Below are 26,245 nucleotides of genomic sequence, written 5' to 3' on the forward strand. Positions count from 1 at the left end.
CTGTCAAGTCTCAGACAGTCCAATTTTTTGACCGATATGTGCTTAAAACGTTATTCCAGAGCCAGTGAAAAATACCGAAATTTGATATTCTTACTAACGAGGAGGCTCGGTAATGTGCGTTCGCCCATTAAGTTCCGACCCCGCTCATCTACATTTTTCACTTAATTGTCTACCAAATGAGGAGGAGATAAAAAAATTAACATATCAACATATCGTTCATCAAACTACTAAAAGAAAAAAACAATCTACTCTAGAGGGCCTCTGAGACCTGTGGTTACCAAAATATGACTACCAGAAAAGACGGCAATAAAAATCAAATAGTTACAAATATTAATTACGACCAAAACTCCTTGCCCATTTTTTGAAAACCACTAATAACCAAATCAAAACGGCATCAGATAAAATTTATACTCAGAAGATTAACCGGCACTTGTTTGGAACAAAATATGGGCTTTTCCTTCAATGCAACTTGGCAACAAGTCGACTAGAAATGAACAAAAGTGGCAAAGTTTATTAAAGCATTGCTTTTTTTTAAAAGAAAAAAAATAAAATTTAAACTGATTAGAAACATTACGAATGAAATGAAATCATTGAGAGAGTCTTTTATACCTCAATAGAGAGCAACTGAGGCCTTCCATTATCCAGGATATGTCTTACGACCACAAAAATTACGGCAAATACTGGCAAAAATTAAAAATTTGCATGAAAAATTATGCACGAATACGATGTCTTCCAATCAATTAAATATTAAGCTGATCACTGAAGCAATAAAATTCTTCGTTTTCAATTTTTGATGTTAACATTGTAAATCAAATGACGCCCATTATTGTGATACTGTGAAAAGAAAAGAAAAACCTACAAAAAAGGGGGCAAAAATGCAAAAATCACGATAATTAGTTTTATGAAAGCTGGTTGTTGCAAGAAGAAAGACCATTTGAGGAAAAAAAAACTGTTATGAAGAGCAAATTGTATTTCAATAGATAAATGATGTGAGTTGTATATAGAGATGCTCAGCTACAATTTAACAGAAAAAAAATTGGCAGATCTCAAAAATCTATCTCTCTTTTTATAAAAAACATATATTTTCAAAAGTCGTAGCCAACAAAAGCTTTCGACTAAAAGAGTAGACAGTTTGTCTTGCAACTACTTGGAAAATTATTTGCAACTGTTATTAATGAGAATAAATCATAAAAATATAAAATAACATCAATTGCAAGCTGAACTAATAAATTTCACAAACAAATTTACGAGACCACAGTTTTGAAGCTATTAATTTCATAAGATAATAACTGCGAGTATATACATCTTCATTTGCATCTCCCCTGACCATCACAACCTCTTTTTGTAAAACGAATATAACAAAATGAAAACAAAAGAACCACAAAATCCGAAAATATCTAAACTTCACTAAATTCTCCTGAAACCAATTGTCTAAGCCATGAAGACATCATTCAAAACATTTAAACATCAAAAAAATTATTGTTTGATTCAACAAAACATTAAAAATAGCTCTGAATTGAGAGGTTTATTTACAAAAATGATACAACAATGTAAAATACGAAAAACGGAAACCAGAACAAAAAGGTATACGTTGAAGAATACTATTACTCTGTTTTTTAAAAAATTCAATTCGAAAACCCAAACAACTATTAGCTATTCACCGATATCAGTTATTAAACGGTGCACGAAAAAATGACAATTACTCCAAAATAAATTTAGTTTCTGCTATTATAACATTAGTTTAAAACATTAGGTGCTTCCTGAATGAGCAGAATACTGACTGCAAAATAAACTTACGTAAAAAAACTGAAAAAAGTTGTGCAATAGTTATGCAATCCCCAGAAGAAATACATTGTTAACCACAGTAGTCAAAACGCCGCAGTGTAATGGCAATTTTTACTATATTCTAGTGCCTCAAACATGCCAAACATACCAAACAAACTAAATTTCCAAACATCAAGTGGTTGCAAGCCCCATTGGACCTCTGTCAACGGCCATGCCTCGGCTGTTGGATGTAATCTGGAAACCACTGGCCAATTATGGCGGCCCCAAAAGACCAGCCGTGACAATTTATATAAGCATTATCTCCAAAATCAATGGCATGATTGACCACTGTTTCATCTGTCTTAATTGTCCATCATCTTGCTTGAACGCCGCTGCTTATAACGAATCTTGGAGGTCGGAAGTAACTGTTAAAAACGATGTTTTGTACAAATTTAATAAGCTATAAAAATTCATGATGATAGATAATATATAAGTTTTTCATTTTCAAGTTGAGATGAAACCTGCTAACACAATCAGATTGGAGCTGGCAACTCATTTGTAAACATTCTTATTAATTAAACAGATTCCAAAATAATAATTTTTTCAAGTGAGGTATTCCTTTTTTGAGGAGTCAATCAAATGACCATCGAAGCAATTGGATAAGGCCGATTTTTTATTTAAAATGGACCAGAATTGGATTCACCGTCTTTGTTATTGCTTATAAATCGTTGTCGTCTCTTGACACGCTCCCAATAATTTTGTGGCACGTATGCCTATTAACTAGGCTTGCCTATAATAAGGCGGATCTGGAGCATGTAAGCGATAGTTGACAGCTGTCCACGGCCATGCCTCTCATGAGCTGTGGGATGTAATCTGGAAACAACGCGGCTGGATTTCGAGCCCCGGAACATATGCTCTCACGATTTTATTCGTTTAATGACAAAAAAGTCCATTTGATACGTCGTATTGTTGAAAGGCGCCATTTGACATCAAATTGATGATTGGATAAACAATATTCTCATATTATCAAATTTTTATTCACTGTGACTTTTCTGTCAAGTCTCAGACAGTCCATTTTTTTGACCGATATGTGCTTAAAACGTTATTCCAGAGCCAGTGAAAAATACCGAAATTTGATATTCTTACTAACGAGGAGGCTCGGTAATGTGCGTTCGCACATTAAGTTCCGACCCCGCTCATCTACATTTTTCACTTAATTGTCTACCAAATGAGGAAGAGATAAAAAAAATAACATATCAACATATCGTTCATCAAACTACTAAAAGAAAAAAACAATCTACTCTAGAGGGCCTCTGAGACCTGTGGTTACCAAAATATGACTACCAGAAAAGACGGCAATAAAAATCAAATAGTTACAAATATTAATTACGACCAAAACTCCTTGCCCATTTTTTGAAAACCACTAATAACCAAATCAAAACGGCATCAGATAAAATTTATACTCAGAAGATTAACCGGCAATTGTTTGGAACAAAACATGGGCTTTTCCTTCAATGCAACTTGGCAACAAGTCGACTAGAAATGAACAAAAGTGGCAAAGTTTATTAAAGCATTGCTTTTTTTTAAAAGAAAAAAAATAAAATTTAAACTGATTAGAAACAATACGAATCAAATGAAATCATTGAGAGAGACTTTTATAGCTCAATAGAGAGCAACTGAGGCCTTCATTATCCAGGATATGTCTTACGACCACAAAAAGTACGGCAAATACTGGCAAAAATTAAAAATTTGCATGAAAAATTATGCACGAATACGATGTCTTCCAATCAATTAAATATTAAGCTGATTACTGAAGCAATAAAATTCTTCGTTTTCAATTTTTGATGTTAACAACATTGTAAATCAAATGACGCCCATTATTGTGATACTGTGAAAAGAAAAGAAAAACCTACAAAAAAGGGGGCAAAAATGCAAAAATCACGATAATTAGTTTTATGAAAGCTGGTTGTTGCAAGAAGAAAGACCATTTGAGGAAAAGAAAACTGTTATGAAAAGCAAATTGTATTTCAATAGATAAATGATGTGAATTGTATATAGAGATGCTTAGCTACAATTTAACAGAAAAAATATTGGCAGATCTCAAAAATCTATCTCTCTTTTTATAAAAAACATATATTTTCAAAAGTCGTAGCCAACAAAAGCTTTCGACTAAAAGAGTAGACAGTTTGTCTTGCAACTACTTGGAAAATTATTTGCAACTGTTATTAATGAGAATAAATCATAAAAATATAAAATAACATCAATTGCAAGCTGAACTAATAAATTTCACAAACAAATTTACGAGACCACAGTTTTGAAGCTATTAATTTCATAAGATATTAACTGCGAGTATATACATATTCATTTGCATCTCAACTGACCATCACAACCTCTTTTTGTAAAACGAATATAACAAAATGATAACAAAAGAACCACAAAATCCGAAAATATCTAAACTTCACAAAATTCTCCTGAAACCAATTGTCTAAGCCATGAAGACATCATTCAAAACATTTAAACATCAAAAAAATTATTGTTTGATTCAACAAAACATTAAAAATAGCACTAAATTGAGAGGTTTATTTACAAAAATGATACAACAATGTAAAATACGAAAAACTGAAACCAGAACAAAAAGGTATACGTTGAAGAATACTATTACTCTGTTTTTTTTTAAAAATTCAATTCGAAAACCCAAACAACTATTAGCTATTCACCGATATCAGTTATTAAGTTCATTTTTTCAGCTATAGTTGGCCAATGAGACTTTTATCTACACAATATTTGGCATATGACAACAAAAATTAACAACAAAAAGAGGGCAAAAATAAAAAAAATCTCTACCAATTTCAGCAAGAGAACGATGTCGCAGCCCTTCAAACAATATGTTATGAAAACAAATAATAGTTTCAATTTAAAGTGATGTTAGGTTTTTTCAGTACGATTGCTAAAAAATGTTGCAATTTACAAAAGAAACAAAAACATGGGAAAATATGCTCAAAAATCAGAAAATTTTGTATGAAAACTCGTAGTACCAAAAGCAAAAAAACTTCTGTTAAAACAATCGGCCACAAAATTAGTTTGTATTTTTTACGGAGGAAAGATTGATCTCTACTTATTGAGAATAAACAAAATATTGAATAAAATAATATAAAAAAAATTGTTAAGTTCAAAAATCACAGAAATTTCCCTAAAACAAATACATTCAATAACATAAGAGACATTAGGTAACAACCGAATGAATACAAAAAGTTCACTTGCAACTCTTGAGGAAGAAAAGGAGATCTTTGAGTGGTTAAACTTAAAAATCAGACTGCCAAAAGAATAACAATTGAAGTCAAAAGACAAGAATTTAGTTAAATTTTACTAAAGCTCCTCAAATCTAAAGAAACTTTTGGTTCTCTGAAAAGAAACTGTATCTACATTCGGCCACAAATTTAGGTAATTTGGAGTTGTCATTAACGGAGCCAGGAAATGAATTATTGCCTATAATTAACATTAATAAAACAAAAGCAAACAATTTTGAAAAAAAGGCAGCATAATAAGAACAAAAAAAGTCTCTGATTCTAAGAATCCACGATATTGTCGAACCTCTACCTGATTTTGTCGCGTGCCCAGCAAAATGACCATGTGTTTCAAGTGTTTACAAAATAGACCAATTGTTAACTGGAATTCTTCAAATATTAAAAAAGAGATTGATGCATTTTGTATAATTATCGAGTTAAATCTGCAAAAAACGGCAAAATTTTGTTCCAGAAGACTTTCCTACGGCGCCTAATTGCAACTTGCGCTCTTTTTAAGATTAGAGAGTCTGTTTTAAGGTTTTTAGGTCACTAAGTCCGGCAAACTTTCACAAAGTGGACCAAAGAAGCATATTTTGTGCCATTTTTTATGAAAAAAGTTAGAATTTTGAAAATTTTATCAAAAATTTTAGCCAAAATAAACTTCAATCAAACAATTCTATCTCTAACGGTAACAACAATACTCTGTTGTTAAAAATGTTAACTTATTTTGAATTATATTAGCGAAATTGTGCCAAATTTTAGCAAAAACTACTGAAAATGTGAACAAAAACAGTCGAATGTTCACAAAACTTTAAACCTCGATAACACCCTGTAAAAAACGAAAATCAAAAAAATCTTTTTAATTCTGTATTCTACGCTGGACGGGCTTTTCAATGATACCACTCACAATTCTCTACGATGAATATATCGATCGGTCAAAATTGACTGAACAAAAAAAAACCCAGTTGAGTATATAGTTCCTCCCTCCCCACTAAAGTGGGGGTCTGAACAAAAAACGCAAAGAAAGACACATAAAAGTGTGACAGACCCAGAGAAGTGAAATAGAATTACTTGAATTCAATAAATTGGTTTGCAAACTGTCTCTGACAAACATTACTTCACCACTTTGATTTAATTTATCAAGGGGTAAAATTAAAATGGAATGGGAAAAATAGAGTTTATGATTGTAAGGATACTCATGAGACAGTAGTGCCTATATTACAACCAAATGATCAAATTTTATGTTTTCTGTAACTACCGTTTGGAGCCTAAACGGATTGAAATCTTTTACGTTTCGGAAAAATAAGAGTCCAGTTCAAGTGCATAATATGTCACATTAACGGTTAGAGTTGAACGTCTGGAAAACACAACTCTTGGTCAACCTCTTCGATAACATTGATTGTATTTATTTGTCGTGATCTATGACTCTGCTGTTGCCAAAATCACAGTAGTAGTTTCTATAAAAACATGTTAATCATTTGAAGGAAGGTGTTCAGCGTATTTATTCATTTGCTAATACTAGATTTTTATTAAAGGCAAATCAGATTGCATTAAGATATTGCAAAAAACTGGAAACTGTCCTTTATAAGTTTAGAGATATACAATCTAAGCTATGGTGAGGAAAATTTTAACTTTAACTTTTGTTATTGTCGAGCAAGTTTATTCTAAAAGATACTGCACACTTCAGGAAAAAAAATAAGATGACCTACTCCAATTGCAATGCTTGCAGATGACGCTTGTCATGCATGAAGCAAGATCCGGAAGCTTATCTTGCAAAAAATTGCAAGATTTTAAAAGATGGACGTCAGATTAAAGAGGCGCGTTTAGGTGAATTATGAGGTGAATGAAAACTTTTAAATTTTTGTTTAAATTTTGTCGCACTTTCACTGGAGAAAGGCATCAGCGATTATAATAACATTTTACTAGATATGTGTTTGTCCAGTTAGTACATAGCAGTGGTGTAGGTGCATATAGACAATGTAAATCAAATTGGGTACACTAGAAAATTCCACTGTTCCGACTCACTTTAGTTACTGTACACACAAACGGTTTTTTTGTTCGATCAGTTTTGACTGATCGAAATATTCATCATAGATGGTTGTGAGTGGTATAATTAGAAAGCCTGAGCGGGGAAGAATATTTAACCTTTTTTGAGTTTCGTTTTTTCCACAGATTTATCGAGCAAATTTTTGTGGACATTTGACTGATTTTCGTGTTTATTTTTCCTTTTTTTCCTTAGTTTTGCGCATTTTTGGCCAATTTCCCAGAGAAACATGTTAAATTGTACAGAAAGTGATAATAGTTTTACATCTGAAAAACAAAAAGAGTTGTTGAACTGTTCGATCCAATTTTCTGGCTAAAGTAGTTTTTTTCTAAATTTTTCAAAATCAAGCCTTTTCCACAAAAAATTGGCAAAAAACAAGCTGTATTTATTCTCTTTATTTACATATACTGGATTAATATTCCTAAAAATTGCTGAAAAAAATCCTCGTTAATTCCAAAATAGCTGGTTTCAACTGTGGACCTTGTGAGAGTTTTCTTGAAATAAAAAATTGCCCAATAATATTTGTTGAATTAGCCAAACTCTTTCAAGTTTTTCATTGAAATTAACACCATTTAACGGAAATGGCAATGCCAGTTTTTTGCCAAATTGATGTCTCTTGAAGCACATAAAAAACTTTGTTTTGTAATCAGTCTATGGTTTTTTTTTCAAAACATTTTCGAAATTTTTGCTTATTCTCATATTGAAAACCAAAAAAAAATTTTGAATACAAGTGTAATCAAGAAAGGTCAAATTAACATTGTAGGGAGATTCATGAAACCTATCTTGTTTTTAGGTCAACAGCTAATGATCGTTATCACTATTAAAATACATGTTTTAAAATAAATTGAGCTTTGCCGATTTTTTCTATATTTTGGCCATTTTGTAGCTCAAGGTCAGCAAAGCCAAGACGCACCAGGTTCATATGGAAATTTAACTTTAAACCTAAGGCGATTCTACAACATATGCTAAAGCTTTTTGCTTTGATACTACGTGTTTTCTCAAAAGAAATTTGGTTTTTGAAAACATCTCAACACAGGTTCTTTTTCTTCTCTTGTTTCATTATGACAGGCAAGATGTTAAATTTTACCATTTAAAATAAATTACAATTGAACCATGAATTTTTAGTTGATTACACAATGGATTTAATTGCTTCGACATTGTCTTCTAGCTGAATTTAATGGAGTTGTTTTTGTGGTTCTTTGTCGTTCCTCTGTAGTCACTTGTTAATAATTGCTGTAATTGCTGTGGTAGTTGCGGTCCTAATTTCATTAGAAACAATTTGCATATCAATTTTTTGATTTTCGATGAAGGTACAACTGAACTTATCGCATGCATTTAGTGCGTCGCTTTTTCTAACGGCCTCGATACCGGTTTATAACAAAATCTTAATTTAATGCTTGATTTTTGTCATTGTTCGTCGTTCTTCTGTAGTCGCTTGATATAGTCCAGATAATTACAGGGCTGAGCGTCTTCTTATTGACGAAGAAAAGAACCCATTTACTGATTTCAATAGATAGCTATATTTTTTCATGACTTTGGAATCAAATGTTTCAAAAAAAAGCATATTTATAGATGTGTTTTTTATATTGAATTTTTTTCTCTTCTTTCTCTCCACATGCTACCTATTGCTATTGATAACAAAATGCCTATCAAATATTTTGTTTTGAGAAAAGTCTGAATTGAGCATATCTAATGTTTTTAGTTCATTGTTTATTGTTTTTCCAGTTTTTGTTAAATTTTGATTTTTTATCTGTTTATCGTTCTTTTTGTAGGTGTATTACATATTTCAAAAATTGACAGATCTCAATAGACTTTCTGAGAAAAAACTGAATCCATTGATTGATTTCAGTTGCTAGTTAATAGTTGACAGGTTGAAAAATACAAATTTTTTTCTAAAGGAAAAAAACAAATATTTTGATTTCCTTTTTGTTCATTCTTTAAATCCTTGTTACCAGGTCTCATTATTCAGAGGTCACATATTTCATTGTTAGTGTCAACAAAAGGCGTATTTAGTTGATTTTGTCTGATTTTCTACGGATTAGAATATGTTTCTAACGGCTTCGTCGCCATTTTCTTGCAAGAAACTATTGGAATTTTCTTTTGTCTAATTTTGTCATTTTTCTGTAGACTTGCTGCATAATCTTGATAATGACAAGTCTCAAAAAATCCATTTTGCGGTATGAATGAAAAGGAATCTAATTGAACTAGTATTTAATTGTTTTAATTATTTGAGGTTAGTCGTTTTCAAGAAAACGTAGACGTACTTTTTTTAACTATGTCGTTTTTTGGGCTCTTTGTATACTTGTTACCGAGTCTCGTAAAGGACTGGTCCCATGTTTTTTCTAGTGAAGAACAGAATAGGTTTCATTTGACAGTTTTTTGATTTTATTATGTCTGTTTTTGAAAAAAAAGCAATTGAGTTTTGGATGTAAATGTTTCTTGGTGTTTGGTTTTTTGTTTGTCTTGTTTCGTAGTCTGAATAATGGCAAGGATCATCGGCCCATTAATCGACCATTATTTACTTTGGGAATTGATTTAAGTTTGAAGCAATATTTTTTATTCATACACCAATTAGTTTTGATCAAAACGTGAGATTTTTTTGAAAGATTTCTATCTGTTCCTCATTTGGCAGATAATTAAGCCCAACTTGTGGATAAGCGGGGTCGGAACATTATGTAAAAACGCACATTATCAAGCCTCCTTGTTTACTCATCAATCACTTGTCCAACGAGTTCAACCCAGTTAATTATAGGTTCGGGCCTAAAGAGAAAAAAACTTTACCGGCGCTAATTTATCTGATTTAACCGTTTGAGGAAAAAATATTCAGTAACCTTAAACACATTAGTCTCAGCGTTTTACGGTCTTCTCTTTTTTTCTTGGCACCTAGAGGGTTTTTTTATGGTTTTGTGGCACTCCGTAATGCACCGTCTCTGGTCGTCAAAGATCTAAAATTTCCACCCACAAGCTATAACTGGATTTCCGCACGCTTATATTACAAGAGTTCGGGGCCTATTTGCCAGAATCAGACGCTTATCTCTCAAGAATCGCACAATATGGACGCTTATTTTGCAGGACTCTTGCATATCCGACGGCTATCTTGCCAGATCTTGCATGAATCTAGCAGGATTGTGCTTAATCTTACTAGACTTTTAAACATTCTTGCAAGATAGCCGTCGGTAATAGACTAGACTGTCTTTTAAAAAAACGCCGTTCGTTTTTGCATCTTCTTAAGGGTTTGAATAATTTGTCCAAGGTTATGATGCGATCGGAAAATAATGTCGGACATTTGAGTGTTTTATTTTCAATCATTTTCAAGATCGCAGAGTAGTCTAATTTAACTACAAATGTACAGCACAGGTCCGTGAAAAAATTGATTCCGCTTAAGTTTCTGTTTTGTAACTTTTTTAGGGAGCCGTAACTTTTTTGTAGGCAGCGTTGATAAGTTTCCAATTTTGCCTGAGGTGGGCAAACCGGACTGTTTATTCATGCCTCAGTTAAATGACCAGTTATCAAACCAGACTTCATGTGACTAAAATTACTTTTTCTCATAGTTTGAACTCTGAATTACAATTTCTCGTAAATTTTTGTGTAAATGGCTGACAAAAAGATTTTGCAAGTCTATTGCAGCTATTTTAATTTCAAACTAAACATAAACAACTTTTGTAAGTATTTCTTGTTCATGTTCATTAGCGTATGACAAGCGAACGTTTGAAAGTCCTTCAAATTTTGAAACTATTTACTAACTCGAACCTAAAGCACCTATATATTCCCATAACGTACAACGCGGTTAAAACTATAAACTTCTTTTCTCCAAACTAAAACGCAAATATCTCAAACGTATACACCGAAGCTTACAAATACACGTTTAAATGCTACGCGCCAACCGTTTAAACATTATTTTAACCAAACTAATCTTGGAACCACAAACGTTTCGTTTTATGCGTATAAACTGCGTTAAGTTTTACAAACGCGTTCTTGCTAAAATACCATTTTCAATATAGTTAAAAACAAAGTAATGCCTCCAAAACCGTTGACAGTATTATATATGAAGTTTGGATACCATTCTAAAACTTAGAACAGACGGCGTACCTCATTTTTACAAGTAAAAGTAAAAAAACTTTTATTTGCGTCTTTTTAGAAAGTAGTTTTAGTAATGAAGATATTGCTTTGTTTAGATTTCTATGTAGGATAGCTTTGCATGCTTTTACGTACATTCAATTTGCTTATAGTAATACACAAATTATTTTTTACAGATATTAGCCCCTTTTATGCAAATTTCGGAGCTTTGTTCAACTTAGAGAAAAAATGGGCAGTTAATTAGCAAACTTAGTTCATTCATTCATATGAAATCAAAGTGCCTGGAATTGGTACTTTATTATTATCAGCAACACACCTAGTCGTAATTCTGAAATGTTGTCATTTCAATTAATCGACAGATTTATACAACTTGTGTTAAATCATTAGTGATTTCTCATAAAATTAATTGAGCCAATATTGAATGTTGATGTGATCAACAAATTAATGTTTTTTACAAACCGATCTCGTAACTTTTTTTAATATCTGGCTTTCAAATATCTTTATTCAACCCTGAAGTTAATTAGTTACTTGCATCTTTGCAATGTTTGACACGGCTCACCTAAAATTATCAAAATTCAGGTTCCATTTTTAATTATGATGTTAAAAGTTCAGGTTAACACTCAGCTCAGGATTTGTTTAACTCACTAATTGAGGGGAAGGTCAGTTGACATTTTGACCTCAAATAGAGAATTATCAGAATCTTTATCTATGCCGCCGAAGATTTCATTCGAGGACGATGTACCGGGCGAAGAAAAGGAACCAATCAGATTTGAGCAGAGCCCCGAAGATGAAGAATTCCGAAAACGACTCAGCAGTTTGCCCGGCATCTCTATAACCCGAAGACAGACTATATTACTGGAAGTGGGAATTCTAGAAGATGATGAGGAGGAGAGTTATGACGTAATCGAGGTGGACTCGGGTGGCAATGACGTAATCGACGGTAATAATAACAAGAAAGGAGAGGTGGAGCTGTTATCAGTTAAGAGGGAGATACAATCGGGTGAAAAGAGTTCCGAATCCGATCAAGACGATGACGATGATGATGATAATAACGGAAGTCATTACGAGCAAATAGTTCGCGTTGAACTCCAGAAGGCAAGTAGACTTTAATTTTTGGCCAAAATAGAATGAGTTATTAGAACATTTTTCATATCAGGACTTTCTTTGAATTATATTGATCAGTTTCAGTATCTTAAGTTTTACATGAACCAGTGTCGAGGAGTTTTTACAGAATTATGTATGCGGTTTGTACCAGTGACTTTTTTTTCGACGGAAAAACCAATCATATAATTGCTGTCATTGAGTTTAATGTAAATTTGCTTAAGATCAATTGTCTTAATATTTTGCCACCCGGGTCGAGGTTTGGCGGTGAATTTTCGTAAGAAATGCGGTGAAATGCGGTGAAAATTTTCACCGCGTATTTCTTACATCTTTTTGCGGTGAATGCGGTGAATCGCGGTGAATTATTTATTTTCACCGCGTAATCAGTATTCTTACAAAAAAGAATAGTCCCCACATGGGTTCGAACATCTCACCTTCTGCATGCCTTCCGCTGCTTAGTCCACTGCGCCAACTTTTACATAAATCTTTGAAATTTCTTGTGAATTTAAATCAGATTGAGTAAACTTTGGAAATCCTATGCAGTGAATTTTTGTAAGAAATGCGGTGAATTTCGCGGTGAATTTTTGTAAGAAATGCGGTGAAATGTGGTGAATTATTTTTTTTTCACCGCATTCACCGCTTTCACCGCATTTCTTACATTATTTTGCCACAAAAGTTGGTGCGGTGAATTTTTGTAAGAAATGCGGTGAATTTTGTGGTGAATTTTTGTAAGAAATGCGTTGAAATGTGGTGAATTATTTTTTTTCACCGCATTCATCGCTTTCACCGCATTTCTTACATTATTTTGCCACAAAAGTTGGTGCGGTGAATTTTTGTAAGAAATGCGGTGAATTTTGTGGTGAATTTTTGTAAGAAATGCGTTGAAATGCGGTGAAATATTTATTTTCACCGCATGCACCGCAATCACCGCATTTCTTACAAAAATTCACCGCATTCACCGCATTTCTCACAAAAAAATGCCCTAAAACCTCGACCCGGGCAGTGTTCATTCGAACGTTTCCTTGCTTAGACCTCAGTCATCGTTACGACACAGGCTCGAACCACTAAACTCTAGTATTAAAATCTGATCTCCCGCTGCGTCCATATTTGCTTAAGCTCTTGATGATTGTAATCCATGCAAAAGACGGAAATAAAATGGCGGTGCATTTGGAAAACATGATGGGTTTTCGGCTACTTAGAATTGCACCCTTCTCCCCGAAATTCACTAACCCTACTTCAGATCAATTTACGAAATGCAAGAGAGACCACACTAACTAAATAATGCGGTGAAATTGTCAAAAATTATTGATAAATTGATCAACTAATTTATTTCCAGCCACATTCAACGTTTCTTCATCATAAAAACTCTCATTATGACAGACTATACCAATAAGTAAATCGGTTGAAACTTGTAATTAAAGGAATGAATCGGTACTATTTTGCTGTTTCTCATCATAGTACCCACTTTTTCTATTCACCGAAATTTTTTCTTTCCATGTCTTACAGCTCTTGTAGTGAAGTTTCATAAAACTGCTAATTAAAACAAATAGAACAAATAAAAATTTATCAGAGCTTTAAAAAGCAAATAGCTTTGTTATCATGTAGCATATTTTGTTCAAAGAATAGGAACTGAATGGGAAAATTAAATGTTTTAATTGCCCACTTGACCATCAAAGAGGTTACACTTCTAGTCACTGATAAAAGGAGAATAAACGATGTTCTAAATTACGTGTTTTTTCCATTCATAGAACCCTGGACCCTAGTCTTATAGCCTATCAGTAATGAAACATTGTATTCCAATTGGCGAAAACAAAGTAAGTCGATAGGCAAGCAAGCCGACAGAAAAGCAAGCCGAAAGTTATGTAATAGTTATGTAATCTATCAGAAATAATACATTGTCAGCCGTTACAATCAATACTGCGCGTAGTATTATAGTGCATAATGTATTCCAATGCACCAAAGAAACAAAAATGCGTCAATTTTTAGACATCTAGTGGGTACGGGCCTCAGCAGACCGCTGTCCATGGCCATGCCTCTCATCCGCTGTGGGACGTAATCCGGAAAAAGTGGGCCGGTTATCGCGGCGAAGCGCGTCCACCGGCCCGCCAGGGGCAACTTAAAATACGGGTATCCGAAATTTTTTCGGCTTACTTGGCCTCATTTTCAAAATTCGGCTTGCTTGCCTATCGGCTTGCTTGACCGTCACCATTCCAATTATATATCATCGGCCCAGTACTGTATCAGTGTGTCCTAAGACTATCTTGCTACCTCATAATGTGCAGTCTATTCTCATAGACATTTTTTTCCTGAAAATAGACTGAGCATCTCTGGTTTCTGATTTGCATAATATTAATAGGGAACACATGAAAAAGTTTCGAAAAAAAAATTAAATTTTGGAAGATGTATTTGTTGAGCATGATGATGACATTACTATCTTAAAATGTTGTAAATTGCGTTTTATCTTTATAAAAAGTACCCACCAAAACCAGCAAATACACGTTACTGTACTAGAATCCAGCACGTGTGCCGGGGGCTTATAAAAGAGGTAAGCTGTGGGAGGAGGGGGTGTAACAGAATAGCGCAGATTAAAAAACGGGCGCAAAAACAGATTTGAATAGTTATTATACGTAATTTTTGGTGTTTTATCATTTGCTTTCACAACTTATTCGAGTGAATTTTGTTGGTTATTCAGCCGATTTATTCTGTTTAAGTTTATTTTGATTTAATTCATTGTTAAATGGCTTTTAGCTGAATAACGTCAATCTAGTAGCTTTAGACCTTTTTTGAATCAAATTCCACTGGATCATAAATTGCCCTAAATGTTCAGAGAGTGTATTTTACTGTGTATTCCACTAAACAAAGTGGATTTTGGATTGTTAAGTGTGCCTTTTTTTAAAATAGCTTTTTTGTCTGAACAGGGTAAAAAGTGACATGATCATAATGTGTTCATAGTACTAGCACACACGGAGATATAGTATTCAGCGATGATTTACATTGCTACTATGATCCAAGATACGACGCCGAATGTTAATTTGTGCAAACTGCAGAAAACTTTGATTCCAATAATAACGACACAAGTCTTGGCTCTCCAGTACAAAAATTCATACAGTTAGGTAAATAGTTTCTTGTGTTGCTGAAAAGTGTGTTAAAGTATTGAGAATACCGCAACAAAACTGATGAGAAAGGTTTGATCAACCATTGTTAAAAAAAACTTTTAATCACACAATAAAATAGATAATAAATTTCAGGCAAGAACTCCAGTTACTGTCCACTGATGATTTTCTTATAAAAACTAATATTTACAAAAACAATTATTTGTCATTTCATCGACACTTCTGTTCAATTTTTTGATGTTTTGAAGCATTGATGAAGAAATCTATTTAATTACATATTAAAATCACATTGCAACAAAACAAAACGCAGAGCAATCAGATATTGGCTTTAAAATGAACAAAAACAAGTAAAATTTTACTGATTAGAAAGTGGCACTTTTGACATTACCTCTTAGAATCAAATTTTAGTCGTACTTTTCTCATTTCCAAAAATTGCCATATATGGCTGGAGTTGTCCCACCTTAACGCAAATTCAGAGATATGAAACAAAATTAGATTAACTGTAAGCAAAAAATTGATGATAATTTAATTTGAGCTTGGTTCTTTAAAAGCAACTCCAATATATTTGCAGCTGTAGTTAGCATGAAATAATTAACAGCTGGAAAAAGATATTGAAACTGCTATTGTTTGGAGCAAGGAAAATTGGTTGAACTTCAATTTCGATAAGTTTAAAAACTTATCATTACGTAAAAACCAAATCAAGCATATTTTGCGTCTTCCCACAAATGGAACCATCTCACAGAAAACACACTTCAAAGACTTGGGCATATATTTTTCAGAAAATTTATCGTGGGATCATCACTTAAGTTTTGTTCTACAAAAAGCAAATCAGAAGCTTGCTTATCTAAAGAGAATAATTCCAAGTGAAACAAAATTATCAGTCAAATGCAACTTAGTCAAAACTTACATAATATCGATCTTGTTTTATGGATCAAATGTTTGGTATGCAAGTAAAACTATGGTCAGACAAATGGAAAGGATTCAGAGAAAAAGTTTAAAATGGTTACAATCAAACAGTCATTTTACTGATAAAGAATACAATGATTGTCTTCGATCAGTAAATTTACTTCCGATCACATATCATTTTGTCTTTTTGGATCTCTTAGTTTTAAACAGAATTTTGACAAGAAAAATTCCACTTGAGGCAGAGCGATTTTGGCAAATAAGGAATGGACATCCAAAAACACGATCAAACGAGAAAATATTTTTATACTCAAACGAATGTTATCGCCAGCGTTGCCGATCTAATTTTTTCTACCGAGTTACAAACTTCAACAATTGGATGTCACTGGCGCGTGATTTTCCCAACTATAACCCATATTCAAGTCCTCTCAAATTCAAAAGAAAAGTCAAAAGTATCTATTTGATTTAGCTAAGAAGAATTTTAATTACATATCGTACCCATATGGATGGACAGTGTTTGATGGAAATCAAATTAAATCCCCGTTAGGGACTTACTAAACTTGGTGAAACTAAGTTTAGTGAAATTCATTATTATTATTATTATTATTATTATTATTATTATTATTATTATTAATATTATTATTATTATTATTATTATTATTATTATTATTATTATTATTATTATTATTATTATTATTAATAAACATTATGAATTTTATTTCAGCCCCCTCTTAACTCTCAACAAGCTTCAAACAACTCCGATGACCACCAGACACGCCCACCCCTAGTAATTCAATACTGGCAACACCTCCCGGATGTAGTTGACGCCGGAATTGTTAAGAAAATGGAGAAAGATCAAATTGCGATGAATGAGGCAATCTACGAGATATTTAAAGCAGTTCGTTCTTTCTACAAGAGTCTCTGTATCATAATTGATGTGTTCAAAACACCATTTGAGCAAAGGTGAGTCTGAGAATGAAAATAAATTACCTATTTACTTTGTTTTTTTTTGTTTTGAGACATTAAACGTATTTTGTTTGTGGACATTAAATCTACGAATTTTTCCCTTTTTACGAACATGACAATTTTCGAACAAATTCATTGCAATAGGTAGAAGTTTCTTGATGCAAAAATGTTTCATATAAAGGTGGCGTCAGAATATTTAGTTGAAATAATTTCTTATCAGCTGATTGAATTTATAAAATAGATAAGTTCAGCTTTCTTTATTCAGGTTTTTCTTATATAAATTTTCTGGACAGAGCCAAAGAGCATATTGGTTCGTTTCCCGCATAATGTGTACCAAATTTTACTTCGATCAGATTTTTTGATTTTTCGAGCTGGGGGGGGGATGAGAGGATGTCGAAATGTAGCTGCGGTATGAAAAAAGTATTATGAGCTGATTTGGTGTTTCAGGTTTGCCTCCAGTCATAAATTCATCTGCAAGAATCTCTTCCTCAACATCACCACAATCACAGAGGTCACTGACAAACTCATCAACCAATTAGAGGTCGCTCAGGGTGACAACTTGCAGGTAAATATCTTAGCTGTGGCGAGAACCTGGTTGCCCTAAAAAAGATTTTTTCAAAGTTTTTGTTCACTCAGTTAATCGAAATTTGATACAACTTGATAAGACATCATGAAACTTGAAACATCTTGCCAAGAAATACCAACATTTCAAGGTATATCTTGATAAGATCTTGGTAAGATTCTATCATGATAGACCAAGAAAATTTCTTGACCGCTCTTGACAAAATCTTGACAAATCTTGATAACACTTTTTACCTTTTCTGATCGCTGCTGGTTGCATCCTCAGAAAAGTAATCAAAGTCGTTTGAGAACTCAAAACACTAAATAAAGTTAAGGTAAATTTATCGTTGTTAAGGTAAAATAACCTTAAACTACGTTAACTTCTTTGAAACGTTCTGCAGTATATGATTGCACATTTTTAGTAAAATTACCAAACAAAAAGTTGTCGCTTGCTAAAAATATCTTTCTAAAAAAATGCTAAAATCAATAGTTGACTTAAATGAGAGGAGTAATAAGTAATCAGAAAGTAATGATTGCCCTTTTCATTAGCCAAATTTTCACTATACTTATAAATCAAATTGTAAAAACAGGTAATATATATGCGGCGGTGAATACGATCAATTATAGAGGGTAGTGATCAATTCTTTGGCTTTTCAAAAATTGAGTTCCTCTCCTCCAAAACTAATGACAACTTTTCAGTACATTTGCGACATAATGGTGTTTACACTTCCGACATACAATTTCTGATTGTAAATTATAAGAAAAGGTAAGCAAAAAAAATGATAAACGCTAAAATATGCGCTAATTTAATTAAAATCAGGACTGAAAATTGCTCAATAAATTCATATAAGATCAATATGCTGAAATAACTTCCACATTATTTACGGTCGATGCCAAATACTAAAACATAAAAATTTATTAAAATGAGATCGAAGGTAGCTTAAATTATGTAAGATGAATGCTTTGGACCGCAGTATTGCGTTTTTGCGTTTTTATAATCGATAACTCCTGCGTCAGTAGTCTTGCCTTAAAAAATGTAAACGTTGGATTCGCTAAAGTCTAATCTTTTGTTGCTCAATAGTGATAAATTGGATTTTTGTCTGAGATTGACACATCAGAGATGATTTTTGTTTAACAATAATTGCTACTTTTTCGGAATTCAGAACTCGTGGTTGAACGTCTTTTCAGTCTGGAGCGTTGTACATAGAGGGCTGTACTTTTTTCCATAGATAAAAGGTCTATGAAGCCTCAATTTATGCTACAAATTTTCGCCGATGCATGCAAGTTTTTCTTTTCAGCATTCAAATTTAAAAGACATATACTCACTTGAGTGACGTTATACTGAATATTTATATAACTTTACTAAGTGTTTAACGAAATTTTAATTCCTGATTGTGAAACGAAAATGCTTGAAAACTAAGCAGTTTTCTCTTTTGACTGCAAAAACCATTCAAGATTGAGCCTTTGATAAATCAATGATAGACTTTGTCCTAATTATTAACAGCAAATTATTAAATACTACAAGCATCCTAGCGAAATTTTAAACATTACAACCCAAGTCAGTCTGATAAGAGCTGGTGTGGTTTGCATACCTCAATTTGAGACATTATGTATACATAACAAAATTTCGGTATCATCTGTAACGAACACATCGGAGCTTTTCATTTTTGGAAAACTGAGCATACTCAATAAGTTTTACATGTTTTTGTTATTTTTGTTCGGTGTTTGGTAGGGAGAGAAGAAAAAGGAATTTACTTTATGCTTATACTGGTTCATATATTATTGGTAATTTACTGTTTTAGATGGAGCCAGGGTGCATCAAGGTGGTTGGCGAGTTCGCAGAGTACCTGTTTGAAGAGCCTTTCACAAGATACTGTTCTAACAAGGAGTCCCAGAACAAGGCTCTCGAGGTATGAGAATTAAAACCCAGATCGAGGTTTGTTTAATGATCAGACAATTAAAAACACTCGGGGGGGGGGGGGTAAAGTGCGTTTTTGATAACGCGGTTGAGGTCCCTAGTGAAAGTCTGCCTAAAAGCTGATCATTATCGAGACAAATTCTGATCATTAATGAGTTTTTGTCGGAACTTACTAGGAAAAAAATCTGGTCAACAGTAAAAAAAGTTCAATAATTTTCGTAAATGTCTATGACCATGTGTAGATTAATGGCGTGATTTTGCTCTCAGGCCTCGGCCTCGACTCATGAAAAGACTTTAAAAGTCTAGTAGAGGGGCAATATTGACTATAATTACACGGTCGAGCTTCCAAGTTAAAGTCAAGCTAATATCTTTCATGGGTCGAGCTAAAGTCTTTTTGCACCGAAGAAAGTCCAGCTAAGGTCTTTTCAATGGTCCGCCATTAGTTAGTCATTTCATAAATCTGTTTCGTTCAGAAATGGAAATTTTTAACTTTTAAAAAATAATTCACGTTTTTGAGGGATTTGTGGATCTTCTGAATCGTAAAAGATGAAGGAGATACATGCTGACTACGTTATATGCAATATTGCACGTAAAATTTTAATGACAAAAAAGCAGACTTATCAAAAGACCAATGATTGTGTCGAGCTTAAGTCCACCCCAAATTTTGGGTCGAGACAAAGTTTTTTTTTAAAAAATTTTGGGTCGAGCTGAAGTCTGCGAAAAATCTGAATTGAGCTAAAGTGCAGAATGTGTTAAAGTCCAGCAAAAATCTTTTCATAGCTCAAATGAGCCGAGAATGGTCTTTTCATAGTACACTTGGTCGAGCATTGTCTTTTCATAAGTCTGTAACTAGACCTGGGCTATGAGAGTGGGTACGCAAATTCTAGTGTGATCGGGGACTAGCCATTACAACTGTTATATACCATTAAAAGAGTTGTTAAAATGTAATTTATGGATGACTATTACTTCCTTCATCTCTGTTATGTTAGTGGCTCCATACAGGAGAGATGAGACAGAGTACAGACATTTAATAGGTATCATTTTGACTACCTATTAAATAAATTCAAGCCCTAATAAATTCAAGTTTAACACGCACGTAGTTTTCAAGATATCGATGGCCTGCAAATTGCGGTCAGAAGTATTTATTACTATCGGGAGCAAATATTTCACTTAGATAAATTTTCATATATTATTTTTCTTATACTTTTGATTTGTTTTAAATTTCCTTTTTTAGCAGTTTATGTTTTCATGTTCCCTTTTTTCATAGTATCTGAGGCGTTTTGTTACTGAATTTAGTTTCTTTAGGTGTCCTGGCTGTTTTTTTTGTATTTATATTATAATTGAGTTGTGTCTGTTAATAAAAAGAAATTAGTAAATTTGATCATATTTTGCTAATTTTGCTCAAAATTTTCGGCCAATTTGTTCAGATTTAATGATTCTCGCTGTAGTGTTCTCCGATCAATTCCTAAATATGAGCTGTTCCTGAGTTGTCACAGGATATGATACTTAAACGCTATATGACACTTTTCACTAATATAAACTTAAAGCGTTCCATTTTTTCAGATTTTTGGTCGTTGCTTTTCTAAATTGCTGTTTATATTTATTGTTTCTTTGCTGAGTGTTGGTTGGGTGCTTGAATCAACAGATGTAATTAATTTTTTTGCCAAATATTGATTGAGAAGGCACATTAGAGCCAGGCAGTGCACTTTACGCTGTACTAGATAAAAAATAAAAAATTGTATTGTTATCCAGAGTGTTAGTTCATTTCCGATTTACAAGATGTTTTATATTTGTACGAATGGTATTAGTTTTACAATTGATCTAGGAGAAGATGTTATTATTTTTTTACCAAATAATAATTGTGAAATTGCATTGTAGCAAAGTTTATGTAGGAATCTTTTGAGGGTACTGTTTTTCGAACCTAACCGCCAACATCTTTATTCCCTTTCCTCGGTTTTTCCATTCTTGAACTGATTATCAAAGATTATCTGTCAAATGGTATCTTTTTGTTTCATATTAATTGTAATACAAGGTCTTCGGCCAACACTTATGTTTTCAGAGTAGAAACTTAATTATGTTCTATCAGAGGCTTTGTGAGTTTTTTTTCTCCTCATACAATTCTTTTTGTCAATGATTCAAAAAGATTAGTGCGGTTATGTTTGAGGTGTATTCGGTCTGTGAAGAGAATTCATTTTCTACTTGGGGCCGTTTTTGGATTTTTTGGAAAGGTTTTCTCCAATCCACCTAGCGTATGACTCATTTGACATTTGATTACAATCGTCTCTTTTTTAAAATTTCTGTCTGAACACAACTGATTTGCCTTTCGAAAAAAAAAAACAAAAAATAGGCTTAGAGGAAAACTCTAACCTTGAAACGCTGGTGGGGACCTGAATGCAACAAAAACGTGCCTCAATTTTCATATACGTCGGTTTTAAGTTCATTACTGCTCCACCAAGCTCTTAAAGCATACAAAAGGACAATTTTGTTCAGAGTTTTTCAACAACGAGTTACAAAAGGTTTTACCAATATTCTGTTTTGTTCCAGGCGCTTCCTAACCCGGAGAAAAAATTACCAAAACTCCGTATCCGCCCGCAAAATTTCCTGTTTCCAATTGCTGTCAGACATTTTTGAGGGCCGTATACTTCAAATCAATTGCATTAAAACCAGAAGCAAATGTCTGCTAAATTTTTTGCGGCGGGACTAGGATTAGTGTCATCCCGCATTGATATTCCTACACGCATAAGCAAAAACAAAAGAAGTTTGACTATTGAGCAAGTTACTAGTTAGAAAATCTGCTTACATCCTTTCAATTTTGATCATAATATAAATTTTTTTCAGAGTAAACTTCTTTTTAGAAGAAAACGGAAACTATTTTATTAAACTAAGGACAAAAGATTTTGTCGAATAAAAATTTATTAGAGATTGACTCTTGCATATCGGAGAACAGTTTTTTCAACACAGAAAGTGCAATGAAATGTCTGTAGAGTTTAACAGAATTTTTCGACAACACTCGACAAAAACTCACCAACAGAAAAGAAACTAATTGTCAATTTAAAGAACTACTTCAGAAAAATCTGGGGTGACAAAAGAAATTAAGCAGTTAGTTGCTGAGAAACATCGTTACTTCATTTACTACAAATTCACACAAAGTGCTGAATCATTTGTGTCATTTAAAAAGTATTGCACGCTTGAAAAGAGAAAGTTAAAAGAAGCACAAAACCAATTTTCGGAGGATTTCCTAATAAAAATTGAAAACTAAAGAAAAAAAGGAAAATTCATTAAGAAAACAATTAGAGAGAAAAATAACAGTCCTAATATCACTGAAATTGATAAAATGGCTAGAAATGAAAGTTAAAAGTCAATTTGTAACGTTTTTAACACTGTTCTCAGCGAATTGGGCATCTATATAGGGCAGATTGCTCCATTGAACGTCGAAAAAGAGAGCGCAAATTTCAAGAGTTTAACTTCAGACATTTTATTTTGAGAGAAATGTAAAAAGTTATTGACAATCTAGACAACAAAAAAGCAGCAAGGCCGAAATACATCAATGCTTGGTTATTGCAATCTGAAAATATGCTATCTTCAGATTATTTTTTACAATCGTAATCAGGAGAGTACTTTTCCAACAATTCTTAAGGATGCACACATCACACCAATCTTCAAAGTGGGAGTTGTTTCTGTGTTTAACTAATTATCGTCCATTTCCCTCAACACCAACTTTTGCGAAAGTTTGTAAAATTTTTTGTAGTCATTGAGCAGAATATCTTGAAAAACCTGCTCTCTTGAACAAACAACAAATCAGATTCCAATCTAGAAAGTCGTCTGCTGATGCTGTGTTTTACATAATAAAGGGAAAAAAGGAAGAGAACATCGACACAGACGCTGTGTTCTTAGACCTTGCTTTTGAATGAGATCTGTACCGACTGCTCTCCTTGTGTTTCACAAAAAAGTTTTACACCACCCAGTTCGTTCTGAGTGGTTACAAAATCTGTCCAGATACTTCGTTTCTGCAGTTCACTTTTGTAGCTGTATATCCGCTCTGCTGTACTTACCGTTGCATTAACTAATTTAACTAACTTAGTTTTGGATTTTTTCTCAATTGAACTGGGTCCACAGATCACACAATACGGGATCTTTATATATTTACCAGTTTTATCGTTTTGATGAAACAAATCTAAGTCAAAATTATACGCCGGAGAAGTGTTATGAAAAATTTGTTTCTAACTTAATCCTTGATGTGTCTGTTGCGATTTTTGCAGAGTACTCACGAGTTGAAGATTGGAAATCAGGACACAGAAAATTGAATTCACTGTTCGGGACGTTTTCGATACAAGACACAATATTTGATAGAAAATTGCTCAAGACAAATTTTTGTTATCAGGACACAGTATCAGTTTAACAAATATACTGCTCAAGTGTTTGGTTTTGCAAGACGCAGTAACAAACATACTGCTCAAGGTTATATTATTTCAACAATTTTATTAATGAGTTTAAGTGCTAGCCCGAGTTGCTAGGCTGACAAGACAAATTGGGATTGTGTGTTCTTATTTTTGTTCAGTTTGTTAACAATTTTTCTGCTGACGTGGCATACGCGGCTGTTTCTGATTTGCTATACGCAAATTTCTCGCTAGGGGGATGGATAATCCGGATAAAAATAGAACACAGTAATAGTTTTCGTCCTACCAATTTTGTTATTTCTTAAGCTCAGCTCCAACAAGATCTTTCTCAAGAAACTGAAAATTTCAATATCTCTCAATCTAGAATTTTACTTCCCAAATTTTTCTTCGCAAATTGAACACAATGCGTAAAATTGATTATTGATTTACTAAATAAAAAACTAATTATCATGGTGTTCCACAAGGAACTGTGTTAGGACTTCTAATTTTATTGTTAAATGTCAACGATTTATCTGAAAAACTGGAAGTTGAAAATGATGTTGTCCAATTTTCGGATGACACTAGTATTATATGAAGCCAATGAAAATACACCACTCATTTTAAATGCTGATAAAACAGAGATGTTATTCTGTAAAAAGCGTACGAATTCGGATCCAAAGTTTACTTATAAAGGTGAAATTATCAAACCAGTTAATGCTTAACGTTATCTGGGAGGACAGATTGGTTCAATCCTAACTTTTGAAAATCAAATGAGCTCAGTTTTAACCAAAATGGCTAATGTAATTTATTCTTTGTATCTTTTAAGAAACTAAAATCCTTTTAAAGTAAGAATTATTGTTTTTCCAGCGAGTTGTACTCTCATCTTTCCTTCAGAGAAGTATGTCTGCAAAATCTTAAAGCGGAAATCATAAAGCGCATAAACAGGCAAATTAACTGGGGAACGAAAGTTTGTTATTTTCAACAAAAATATGATCCTTCCTTTGATCTTCTAATTAAGGATCGCATCCCGGCAGCCGAACTGTTTATCTCGAAATTTAGCCTAAGGATGCTACTAACAGATATAAGACACTGGGAAACATTCGAAAATTTTAAAATGTTTACTAGTCGCCTAGGAGAACAAATCAAATTAATATGAAAAAAAGAACGAAAACGAAGTCGAGTAACAAATCTTTGATCTTGAAAAGCGTTCAAAAATGGAACAAATTGCCCTCTTCATTGAAAACTTTTAACAGTTAAACTTGCTTTAAAAGTTATTTAACCGAGTTTTTGCTCAATCAGCACAAGAAAGTACCTGTTAATAGACAAAATGGGAGCCTTCAAATCCTATTTTTACCTATGAGAATGAACGGCCAGAGTTTTAAAATTATTGTAGTAATAACAATACTGATTAATTTATTTAACATTTAAAGCATGTAGTTATCCAACCTCATGTTTATATTCATGTTTCAACAAAAAATTTTACATGAGTAATTTACATGTTTCAACAAAAAAATCTAAATGTTCTATTTTGACAAAGCGTGGTAAGAAACAAACAGCAGCAAAAATGATACCAAACAGATTTGACCGATAGAAAGACAAGTGATTATGCGGGCTGTGCTTTGAAGCTCCATCGATGAATCAGTTTTAAAAACGTGAATGTGGGCACTGTAAGTTTGTGCAAAAACGCTCGGTTTTCAAATCAGGTGGACAGTGCATCTTCCAGCTGAAATGCTTTGACCAGTTAGCAATTAAAAACACACTCGAAAAAATCCCTTTGTGAGAAAAAGAGTTTTTCATTAATTCCTGGGATCTCTTCATCAAAAGAGTTAAGTCAGAAAAAGAGTTTTTCATTAATTCCTGGGATCTCTTCATCAAAAGAGTTAAGTCAGGAATCTTACAAATTATAGGCATTTTTTTAAAAAAAAATGCAGAGAAGAATGCACATTTTTCGAAAAGATCCACTTTTTGTAAAGATCAACTTTTTGTAAGCTTCACAGCTGCTTGTCCTTCTAAACAGAAGTTGATTTAAAGTTATTTGAATTTTTTGAAGTATTCTTTCCATATTAACCCCGCCCGACCTTAGTTGTTAAATACCGTTCACCCCCAAATTAAAGTGTACAATAGTGCTAAGCTGAATG

The 26,245-nt window shown here is 33.0% G+C and overlaps 1 protein-coding gene across 1 annotated transcript in view; it reads left to right on the top strand.

Moving 5' to 3' along the window:
- The first annotated feature begins 11,003 nt into the window (after window positions 1–11,003).
- Window positions 11,004–26,245, top strand: part of LOC142337744 (uncharacterized) — a 30,022-nt gene continuing 14,780 nt past the window's right edge. The window contains exons 1-4 of the mRNA XM_075387227.1: window positions 11,004–12,264; window positions 17,011–17,249; window positions 17,700–17,817; window positions 19,616–19,723. Of these exons, the coding sequence (XP_075243342.1) occupies window positions 11,878–12,264; window positions 17,011–17,249; window positions 17,700–17,817; window positions 19,616–19,723 (852 nt within the window). The 5' untranslated portion in view covers window positions 11,004–11,877. The remainder of the gene's footprint in view (window positions 12,265–17,010; window positions 17,250–17,699; window positions 17,818–19,615; window positions 19,724–26,245) is intronic.

This window comes from Convolutriloba macropyga, chromosome 4 (genome assembly GCF_964194025.1).
Source record: "Convolutriloba macropyga chromosome 4, txConMacr16.3, whole genome shotgun sequence".
Classification (NCBI taxonomy): domain Eukaryota; kingdom Metazoa; phylum Xenacoelomorpha; order Acoela; family Convolutidae; genus Convolutriloba; species Convolutriloba macropyga.